Source organism: Phodopus roborovskii, unplaced genomic scaffold (assembly GCF_943737965.1).
Source record: "Phodopus roborovskii unplaced genomic scaffold, PHOROB, whole genome shotgun sequence".
Lineage (NCBI taxonomy): Eukaryota > Metazoa > Chordata > Mammalia > Rodentia > Cricetidae > Phodopus > Phodopus roborovskii.
In genome coordinates, this window is record NW_026126413.1 from 5411073 (window position 1) to 5423221 (window position 12149).

The 12149-nt window shown below is 41.2% G+C and overlaps 1 protein-coding gene across 1 annotated transcript in view; it reads right to left on the minus strand.

The window, feature by feature from the left end:
- The window catches only part of Rasgrf2 (Ras protein specific guanine nucleotide releasing factor 2), a 200098-nt gene that overhangs the window by 68045 nt on the left and 119904 nt on the right, over positions 1–12149 (minus strand). Inside the window, exons 16-17 of the mRNA XM_051182963.1 lie at positions 9839–9946; positions 6475–6564 (exon numbers count right to left, since the gene is read on the minus strand). Coding sequence (XP_051038920.1) covers positions 6475–6564; positions 9839–9946 — 198 coding nt within the window. The remainder of the gene's footprint in view (positions 1–6474; positions 6565–9838; positions 9947–12149) is intronic.

Genomic DNA, 12149 nt, shown 5'->3' on the forward strand with positions numbered 1-12149 from the left:
TGAGTACCTCAGGAAAATATTCACACACACACACACACACACACACACACACACACACACACGTATTCACACATACATTTTTCCCCCGCTAGGCCAGTGATTTTTCCACCTCAGATCCACATTATATAATTTGAGGAAGTTCTAAACACTATGATTCAGGACATTTCTCTGACTAGGTAATCACCAATAAGGGGTCCTCTATTTCTGAAGCAGTTGTGTGTACCACCAATGCTCCTACAAATCCAATCAACCATTCCTCCACTGTGCTCATTTCCTTTGTGTTGCATAGAATTGTGAAACCTATAACCTGTCCTCAGATAATCAAGAACTCATTGTTGTACCTCCAAGGCCATTATTGCTACTCCCAGAAAAATAACCCACCTCACACTTTCCATACTTCATTTTAGGTCATTTGATGGCCTGTGTTAAAGGCTCCAGATCCAGGTCTGTAGTAAGCAACACAATGTGCCTTGAGTTTGGCTTCTATTACATGCTAACTATATTCCAACTGCCCCAGCAGGTTCCCTGTATCAGCAACCATTGAAATATGACATCTTAATTTATGCTTCATACAGAACTCTAAAATTTGAGCACATGCCTTCAAGTAATACTCTAGCCAATATGGCAGCACACAAGAACCCCATTAATTGTCCAACATCTCAAGCTTACATAGAGTTAAAGCAGTACCTCAGAGCTAAGTGCCGTGAGAGCCAGTCTTGTCATTTGCATAATCTGATAGTGCAGATGAAAATAAATGTGACTACACACACTATTCTCTCCAGACACCACAGCCAGCTAACCCAACCAATTTCCATAGAAGTCTGAATATCAATGCTGGATCAACTGTCTGGAGCTTATAACATTGGATTAACTTAGAAGAAACATGGGTAATGACTAAGTGCAGGTCATTGGTACCCCAACCTTCAGCCCAAAGTACAGATTTCCTGTGACTATCATTACAGTGGTAGGTAGTGCCTGGAAAAGCAAACCATTTATACCATGAGATAGGTGAGAGACTGGCAGGGTTCCAAATCTCTTTTGATGGGACACCCCTAATCAGTTAAGGACCTTTCATAAGGCTCCTACTTTCCAATAGCACTAATGTGAGGATCAAGCCTTTAGCATATTTTTAGAGGACTTCACTCATATTCAAACCATAGCTGGCTGAAAAGCAAACTCATCAGGGATGCCATGAAGCTTGAGCTTCAAGGTCTCTTTATTTTCAAAGCCCTGGAAGGTGCCTCAAGGGCTTGCTTTCTTAGTTTTTGTTGTTGTTGTCCATTTTTGAAACAGGATCTCACTATGTAGCCCTGGCTAGCCTAGACCTCTCTATATACACCAGGCTAGTCTGAAACTCACAGAAATTCATTTACCTCTGCAATCCAAGTGCTGGGATCAAATGTATATGCCACCATGTCTGGCCTTAAAGGTTTTTATCTTTTCAAGTTGTATACGCTTCAGGCCTGCCCACAAAATCTGACCTGTCTCTGATTACGTCTAATATAAGCTGCAGATCTGAGATGGTAGCCCTACTGGGGAGAATAGCAGCACATCTGGTGTGGTGAATGTTTGTAACATGAAATCGATTCATGCCAATTACACAACAGGAGCTGTAGCAGGTTGGTTGGTTAGTTAGTTAGTTAGTTAGTTAGTTAGTTAGTTCTTGCTTTTGGGTTAGCAACACTCACTCCATGGCCCCAAGCTTCAGGATCATTATGTCTCAAGAATCTACAAATAGAAGGGGGCAAGGAAAACTCTTAAGCCATATCAGTACCAAGTTAGACAATATATTAGGAACCCACCACATGCTCAGCTAAGAGCTGTGGGTATCCAGAACAGCAGAAAGCACAGCTGCCTCTCACTGGAAGCAGCTCACTGGGCTGCCTTGTAGCAAGAGATATCATTTCCCCAGATATCTGGAGAAATAGACAAACCCTTTCATCTTGGAAAAGACAGCAAAAATGACAATACCCCACAACTTAAAACAGCACAGCACCAGGAATACATAGGCAACTACAGGTTCTCCTGGTTGTATACTGAGTCTACAATAACAGTGCATGTGATACTATCCAAGATATTGAGGACAGTACAGTATATAAACAAAAATTCATAGCTCTGTGATTTTATATTCATTGGTGAAATAAGTAATAAGCAAGAAAAACTGATCAAATATATAGACTGTCCAATAGTGGTAAGTTTTGATGGGAAAATAGAGAGAGAGAAAATGTGGGGGATTTAATGAGGAAGTTCAGGCTGATAACATTCCTGCTGCAGATGCATTCCTGAGAGGTGGGTCTTAGTCAGTGCAGCATTGATGGGAGATGTCATTCTGTAAATATGTCTCTCATACTGGCTAATGAATAAAGTACTGTTGGCCAATAGGAAAGGAAGGTAGGAGGGACTAGGAGACAAGGAGGAAAGAGAAAGGAGGAAGGAGGAGTCAAGATGGAGAGTCTGGAGAAAGCAGAATGCCAGCAGGCTCCCCGGTAAGAGAAGACCACGTGGAAATACTAGATTAATAGAAATGGGTTAATACTTAAGACAGAGCTAGCCCGATAAGAAACTAGTACCTGGCTAACAGCATTATATCTAATACAGAGTCTCTGTGTTTTATTTGGGGCTGGCGCGGTGGCAGGATAAGACCAGCCACAGGAGGAAAAACCTTACTCCTTACACAGCATGATAAGCAGTGAGAAGCAGAGTGTGACAGCCCCGATGTTGCTGTCTATAGACGCCTACAGACATCTGAAAGTTTTCCACATTCACCAAGAGCCATTGATGTGAATTCCAACTTGGGGAGACAAGGTCTGTGTTCTCTGGATGAGAGGGTTGGACTCAGGCAAGCTGAGAGAGCATGGTATGAGTGAACTAGAACCTTCCCAGATGGGGTCCCAGTAATAGGAAAATGGACTTATCCTAAATCAATTCAAAAACACTTTACCTCACAAGCTGTGTTTGAATTAGGAAACCTATGATGGCTAGCTTGTGAGAGTAGAAGAAAGGAAAGGTTCTTTGCTTTTTGTTGTCTTTTTTCATGTTTGAAAACCACAACTGACAATTAATTCTACTGAAAAATCTTTCTAACATTTTTTGACACACAGAAGTTCTTTAGTATAAAACACAGTTTATATTAAAAGTCAGCTGGAGTGTCAAGATTTGATTATTATAAGCTGATTTGTGCTATGCTAATGGAATTGTGAGGGGAAAGTTTAAAGACTATTTGAGACAAAAACATCCCTTGACACACACATCCAGTGACATATATAATGAAATCCTGAAGGTGGTGAGTCTGCAAGATTTCCATTTAGATGAAATACAGAAAACACTGTCCTCTTGCCTTCCACATACATTGTATAATGAACATGTCTCTTTGTTTATCAATTAAGAACAAATTCATACAAATATTTTCTTTTAGTTACTATTGTAAAGCTAGGTTCACAGATCATGGGGATAGGCCCCCTTGTGGACAGTGGCAGTGATTAATAAGTGTTATCTATGCTCATGTTCTACAAATCATGATTGCAACCACTGGCTAAGATTACACAAAGACACTGTCGATAGAATAAAATGGCAGTACACAGAATGGAGAAAGATTTTCACTAACCCCACACCTGACAGAGGGCTATTATCCAAAATGTATAAACTCAAATGTAGAACTCAAGAAACTAGACACCAAAACGCTAAATAATCCAATTTAAACATGGGGTACAGATCTAAACAGAGAATCCTCAACAGAGGAATCACAAATGGCCGAGAAACACTTAAATGTCTGCAACATCTTCAACATCCTTAGCCATCAGGGAAATGCAAATCAAAACAACTCTGAGATACCATCTTATACCTGTCAGAATGGTTAAGATCAAAAACACTAATGACAGTTTAGGTTGGAGAGGATGTGGAGTAAGAGGAACACTCCTCCATTGCTGGTAGAAGCGCAAACTTTTATAGCTACTTTAGAAATCAATATGGTGGTTTCTCAGAAAATTGGGAATCCATCTATATCACACCCAGCTATATCACAACTAGGCAGATACCCAAAGGATGCTTCATCCTACCACAAGGACACTTACTCAACTATGTTCATAAAAGCTTTATTCATAATATTCAGAACCTAGGAAACAACCTAGATGTCCCTAAACTTCAGAATGGATAATGAAAATGTGATACATTTTCACAATAGAGTGTTACTCTTGACTATTAAAAACAATGACACTGAAAATTGCAGGCAACTTGTTGGAACCAGGGGGAAAAAATCACCCTGAATGATTAACCCAGGTTCAGAAAGACAAACATGATATGTACTCACTTAAAAGTGGATATTAGCTGTAAAGTAAAAGATGATGATGCTAAGAGCCACAGACCCAGAGAGGACAAGTAACAAGGAGGTCTTAAGAGGGGATGCAATGATCTCTCTGGGAAGGGGAAATAGAAATACTTCTCAGGTGGACTGGGAGTAAATAGGGGTAGGAACAGGAAGGTGGGGGAATAAAGGGAGAAATTACTGGGAGAAATGACTGGAATTGGGGGGTCTTTTGAGGTGAAATGGAACCCTGGTGCAATAGAAACTCCTTGAAATCTATAAGGACCACCCTAGCAAAGATTCCTAGTAATGGAGGACTTGGAGACTGAACTGCCCATTTTCTGTAACCAGGCAAAGGCTTTAAGTGGAGAGATTGGGACACCAATTCAGCCATAAAACCTTAAACCTACAGTTTGCCCTGCCTACAGGGTGTTCTGGGACCAGAGCCTAGCAGAATCCTCATCCAAAAGACCAGGGAGACTTCATCAGCAACTAATTTGAACAGATGTAGAATCTCATAGCCAAACATTTAGCAGAAATCAGAGGGTTCTACAAAGGAGTGGGAGAAATGTTCAGAGAAACTATAGGGGTTAGGGATGCCATGAGGTCATGGCCCAAAGAAGCAACTGAGCAGGACTCATGGGGACTTGCAGAAATCAGGGAACCTGAAGGGGACTGACCAAGGTCCCCTGAATATATGTCATGGCTGAGTACACTGGGAGCTGGGGCTCTCTCGGACTCTTTTGCCTGCTTGTAGGATCCTTCTCCTCCTACTGGGTTGCCCTGTAGCTTGTTATGCTATGTAGGGTAGATGACCCTGGGGGGGGGGCTACTATTTTCTGAGAGGGAGGTAGCAGTAGGTGGATCTGGGGAAGAGAAAGTGGGGGGGGGCAAAGAATGATGGAAGGGAAGGGGAAAAAACTGTGGCCTGGATGCTATACATGAGAGAAGAAAAAAAATATTGAAAAAGAGTATGACAAAAAAGGATTAACCCAAAGACAAGACAATGGGTCTCCTTAAATCAATTACATATTGATTGCAACATCATGTCCTCTGTCTTTGGGGGAAAGACAGGTAATAACACAATTTTCACCCATTAAAGCACTATGAATTTATTTTTATTATTATTGTTGTTGTTGTTGTTAGCCCTGAAAACTACCTGGCAGCCATTCAGAAGGAATCATGGAGCAAATGCAAATGAGATGCCAGGTAGCTTGAGGCTTCCCACTCTGCAGGTCTCTCTCCATCTAGCACATGCTTCTGACTCAGGGAGCGGGGACCTGTCTTAGCCACGGAGCACAAAGGCTGAAGAACAGTGTAAAATGACACTGAGATTGTGGCACATCCTTCTCAGACATAGAGTTCTTCAGAAGCTTGACCCAAAGACCATCCTGTGAGACTCACCGGATAGTACTTAGTTTTAGTGTACCAAGTACTTTTACTTTTAGCTACTTGTTTTAACTGATGTCTTTAGGCATGACATGATGCATTTAAATGTTATGTGTCTCTGTGTGTATGTATGTATTCATGTATGTATGTATGTATGTATGTATGTATGTATGTATGTATATAATGAAATGATTAAACCAAGCTATTTGTTATATCTGTCATTCACTTTTTGAGATAATAACATTTAGAAATGCTCTCAAGATTTTCAAGTATTAATTTATTATTATTATTATTACTATTGATATTATTATTAACTATTGCCACCAGACTGCACAGTAGCTTCCAGAACTTATCACCTTATGTAGCTGAACCTTTGTAACCAGTGACTCCTTATTCTCCTCATGTTTTACCCTTATCCCTAATGCTGTCCACGCTTTTCTGACTCCATGAGTTCAACCGTTTTAAAATCAGTGGTTATCTTTTTTGTTCAAGACAGGGTTTCTCTGTATTGTTTTGGAGCCTGTCCTGGAACTCGCTCTGTTGGCCAGGCTGGCCTGGAACTCACAGAAATCCGCCTGCCTCTGCCACCCGAGTGCTGGGATTAAAGGTGTGCGGCACCAATGCCCGGCAGTGGTTATCTTTTTGTATCTGACTTATTTTATTTAATATAATGTCCTCTAGATTCATTCCCCAGTATTGCAAAAAGCCCAGATTTCCAACTCCCAGTCATCCGGTCCCTGGCAGTCAAGGGCCACAGGCTCAGTGGACTCCGCCAGTGGACTCACCTGGGGGACTCCCATGTCCTGCTGCGGCCGTGGCAATCGCGAATGCAGAAGCAGGAGAAACAGAACAGTGGGTGCTGTCAGTTGCCTGTCCTGGTTATTTAAAGAAAAAGGAGTTGCAATGGTGAGGCACACAGATAATATTCTATCACGAATATCCTCATCTTAATACCTGACTTGGGTGAAGGGCTGGTCCAAAGGCCCCATGATATCCCAGTTAATAGGCAAATAATGAGAATATACACCAACGATGCCATTCCAGGCATGCAACAAACAAAAGCATGTCTCCATGCAAAAATTTGTACATGAATATTCACAGAAGCAGCTTCACTGTAGCTAGAAACTAGAAACAATCAAATGTTCAATAGATTTTAGAAAGATAGTATTACTCCACCATAGAAAGGAATGAGGTTCTGACACATACTATAAAATGGATGAGTTCGGGAAGCACTGTGCTGGGTGAAAAAGCCAACTATAATGGTCCCAGCTGAGTGAATCTTTGTGTAAATGTCTATAAGGGGTGAATCCAAACATAGAGATCAGAAATAGTGGTTACAGTGGAAGGGGATAGGGATGGGAGAGTTTGTTGATGACTATAGCATTTCTTCTAGGGTATTGGAAATGTTCTAAAATTAAACTGTGGTTATGGCTGCCTGACTTTTTAAGTATGTAAAATCCAGTGAACTTCATACTTTAAAAAAAAAGGAAAATTTTTGAGGTATACGAATTATATTTCAACATAAAACTATTTTAAGAAGTCTTATGAAGACTGTACATCATGTTTTTTTTTAGTAGACTTTCTATCAGTTGATGGCTGAATGCTGGTTAAGCATGTGTAAGGCCTAACGGAAGGATGAACTAAGTGTAGCTGATTTAAAACTGAAAGGATGTAGGACTGAAGTTGTCTCAGTGAGTAAAGTGCCTGCTGCATTAGCACAATGAGCTGAGTTAAGCTCTCCTGAACTCACTCACAGAAGCCAGCCTGGCAGACACACCTGGGATCCCAGCACTGAGAGGTGGGGACAGGCAGAGCCCTAGAACTATTCAGCCTCCGAATCTAGCAAAATATGAGCTCCAGGTTCAAGAGAAGCCCTAGCTCAACAGAGAAGATGGAGGATAGAGAAAGACATCCAGCATCCTCCTTTAACTTCCACTTATGCATGCATAGGTGTACACACACACACACACACACACACACACACACACACACACACTCACACACTCACACACCACACACCACACACACACTCACACACCACACACACGCACACACTCACACACCACACACACACTCACCACCATACCACACACACCACACACACACACACCACACATACACTCACACACAACACCACAGACACACACACACTCACACACCACACCATATCACACTCACACACACTCACACACCACACACACACCACACACAGACACTCACATACCACACCACACAACATACAAACCACACACACACACTCAAACACCACAACACACACACACATACTCATACACCACACCACACACACCACACACACACACCACACCATATACACACTCACACACACTTTCTCAAAGCTGCTCGCTGCCGAGCCTGTAATCTGAGTTTGAGTTCAATCCCCAAGGTCTCCTGTGGGTTGTCCTTGGATTATCACATGCATGTCATGGCACATATATGCACACTCCCAAGTAAATAAATGAATGTAATTTAAAGCATTTAATTCTTTGGGCGGAAAGAATGTAATAAGCAGCCCCTGCAGCTGCTTTCACATCTCACACTGTACTAATCACATGACTAATGCCATTGTCAGCATCATTGCCATTACTATCTCTCAGACTTTTAGTGAAAACAGTGAGCTGTGGTTCTGACCGGAAAGGCTTCCTTTTGAATTTTAATATGCATACTATAAATAAATATGTGACTAGATGATTCATAAATAATGTGGATAGATAAATGATTGGTATATAGACAGCAGACCATATATAGGATAGATGGATAGATGAATTTCTAGGTTATCAATGGATAGATAGAAGAAGCAAAAAGTTTCACAATGTACCTAAACATGATGTCAGGTGCCCGGTATGTTAGTAAACAAGCGAAATATTGGTTAGACACTAGGAAAACTATGTGGCGCTCTCTCCTGTTTTTTGCCTCTATTTTATCCCAGGTTCTACGTTACTCCCTATAGTCTCATCTTTATAATAGAAAATAATAAATCCATAAATTAAAATTTTAATGTGAATACACATAGGAAGGAATATAAACCACAGAACAAAGCTCTAATGGTAACAAGCTGCGCGTATGAAACTCTTGCCAGTCTTCTATGGGCTCTTATCACATTTTCCTCCAGGAGGCAACGAAGCCAAGGAAGCCCACTGTGACACTTACCAAGGGAAGTTCCAGGTCCTGCATTCCCAAGACATTAGGAATAGTGGAGTGATTTATCTGACTCCACAGTAGTCATGTGACAAGATAGGAAAGCCTAGCAGGCTGCCTCCATTTGTCATGACCACCCAAATGGCAAGGTAATTGGTAATTGGCCGGGAATCTGACCCCAAGGACTGAGGTCTGGACACAGTCTACCCCATACGCTTCTTGCTGCTCTCACAAAGGCTGAAAAATGACAGCTTCTATAGAGCGGCTGGGGCATGCGCTTTCGTCTTTTGCTGACTTGCCCTAGATGAAGTCTGAGCCCTCTGCATTTTGCTAGGCTTACTTGGAGTGACTCTGGTTTCATAATTTTCTCCTCCGGCTTGAAATATTCAGCTACGGTGCGTGGGGGGAAGGGGCCAGGGAGAAGGAGACATTTCAAAGCAATATTGGTTTCGGTATATTTATTTGAGCAGTAAGGACAGAAAATGGGGAGATAAAATATATCTGCTTTTTGAGCAATTCCTCTTCCAATTAGCAGATATTTCTTGTGTTTTGAAACTATAGAATCATATACCATAATTTTTATAACTGTATATTGAAAAAACATCAGGTTCTACCATTAATAATAATGGTAGGGTCCCATTATACTGAACCTTATTTTCTACTAAATAAGAATTTCTAATAAGATTCCTCCAAGCCTGCTCATATAGGTTACACTGGGACTCGGGTAAGGAAGCTGATCCCTCAACTAGTCATCCCCGAGGACATACATTTCATTCTGTTTTCTTCACAGTACACATCACAGTAATAGACTCGGCAATATTAGCCAGACTGAAGATAGACTTCCTAATTCTTGATATTTCTTCTACTGCTTGGACCCATGCAACACGACCTGCTTCTGGTTAGTCATTATAACTAAGACTAAGCAATGTACTGATCTTGATCATGAAGCCCAAAATGACTTTTCCATTTCTGAATCTCTGTCTGAGCTCTTACCTCCAGGCTGGCGATATCGAAGGTGCCGGGGAGTTGAAGGGGACCTGCAAGGTGACAGCTCTGTGGAGTCTCCTGCTCGGTCGGCTGGTGCAGACTCAAGGACAGATGCTGGAAAACACAAGAATGTTACCCAGGCTGTGAGTTTGAGAGTGCTTTGGCAATAACATACAGGGAAGTGCAAATTTGTTTACTGATAGTAAGCATTTCGTGTTGGCTTACACATCTAAAGTGCTGCCTGTGAAATAAGAGCACAACTTAAATCTGGGTCATCACAAGCAAGGCTTAAGGTCTACTGATCTTGTTGAAACTGTGTTTGTCCTTGTCCAGACTCTCTGTCCGGTGCAACGGGAGGTTAAAGAGAACAGGAAGTGTGCAATGCATCTCTTGCCTTCCACAATGCCTTTTTTTTGGAACAGAGAAAAATGAACTTTTTTAGATTAGAAAATAATCGGAATCAAAAGTAGGATTTCTTCTTTGTCTAGGTTGCCCCTTAGGGAAGTCCAAGTGGGGAGGGGTTCTTTCGGATCTAGAGATAAACTCCCCAACATGGCAGCACTAACCAAACATGGCCAGATGACAAATTTATATAAGCTAAAATTCAAGTCATATTATAACTCCCTACTAGCACTCATCATGTCAAGGCTTAGTTGCCACCCATGGCTAGTAACTACAGTTTTGGACAACACAACTATAGAGGAATCCTCTCTCTTCCTGAAAAGGTGTATTGGCTAGCTCTGAGTTAGAGCTAGTAAGCAAGAGAATGTCTTTTTTGGCAGGTTTTGTGAAAGCTTTGCCTCTAAACTATAGTCCTGATGAAAATTTCTTCAGCCAACTGTAGAGAGTTTAAGATGACCCCAGTCTCTCAGTGACAGCTGATATCCCAAGAATGAGACTCTTTCTGGGGCCTTGAGCAGGACTATGGGGATGGCGCTTCCAAATGCCTTCCTCCAACTTCCTATGCAGGCAAAACAATAACATGTGTATTATTCCAAAGGAAAGTAGAACCAAAAATTCATTTATGTTCAACAGATCCTCCTTTACTTTTTAATCAGGTCCCATTGATTAAATTTCAGTACCATTTCTACTAATTGTATATTATCTTGATCAGCTAAGCTGCTTCCCTTTTCATTCCTCAAGGCTTTACTCAAAAAACACTCTAAGATCCATAATGATTTCATGTAAAGCTATTTTTAAACTAGCATATTGTTTACTCTCTTAGAAATACGGCCACGATTTTGATCTTTTGAAATGCAATAGGACTGGAGAAAGGAAGTGGTTTGAATCTTTTCTTGAATGACATAATTACAGTAAAGTTGGCAAGATGCTTAGCTGTTAGTTTTATTATTTTCTAAATAGCTCCTTCAAAGTTCAGTAATGGGAAGCATCTGTTGTGGAAGGCAGAGAGAATATCAAATGCATTTCCTTGGTTCAATTCAAGCACGCACTCATTCACTTGAGGATAGGAGGGAAACTTTAATCAGCAATACATTAATTTTTATTTCAAAAATCCAACTGAGAGAACTTGGTAGGACCTCGGTGTCCTGAAAGAGCAGGAATGAGCTAACAGTGCAAGCTAACAGACACCTACAGACGAAGCCACATTTTGGAGAAGCTCTTTCTTTGGCTTGCTCACTTTCAACCAAGTGCTATGCAAACAGCTTTGCCTACAGGACACGTGGGCAGATGTGGGCTCAAAACAAATGCTAAAATCAGGCACACTTTCAGCCTACAGAGAGACACTTTTCAAGCTAAGAAGACAGAAACAGACACTGGTGCTGTGGGCTGTTCAAGCACACTTGGGTGGCTAAATTGCATAATCATGGTCCGAAAGAACCAGATAGGTAAGGGATGGCAATTGCGCTGACCACCGCTGGCTCTTTGTTCCTGCCTTTGCCTGCCATGGGCTTGGTTTTCATTGAGCACCCATCACTGAGAAATTTCTTGGTGTTGTTTTTAAAAAACATCTGGGAGAAAAAGCAGGGATGGCCTAGTAGAATGACAGGAAAACACTAGTGGCTATTAGAAGAGCCTAGAATAGATTTGGGGACTAGGTTGTGGAAAGATTAAGTTATTTATCTCTAAAAATATTACCACCTTGTTTATTTGGAGAAATATTTTCTAATTTATCTTCTTTTTCTTCATGTCATTTAACATTTTCTTGAAATATTACACAACTGGCATTATCATTGTAGTGACAATGAAATTAGGTGATGGTCACTGGCTGATTTCATTGAGGTTACTCTAAAACTATGGGTGGCAGTAGGGGATACCTATGTCCCCTATTGAAATGGGTAGAGCTGGTGTTATACAG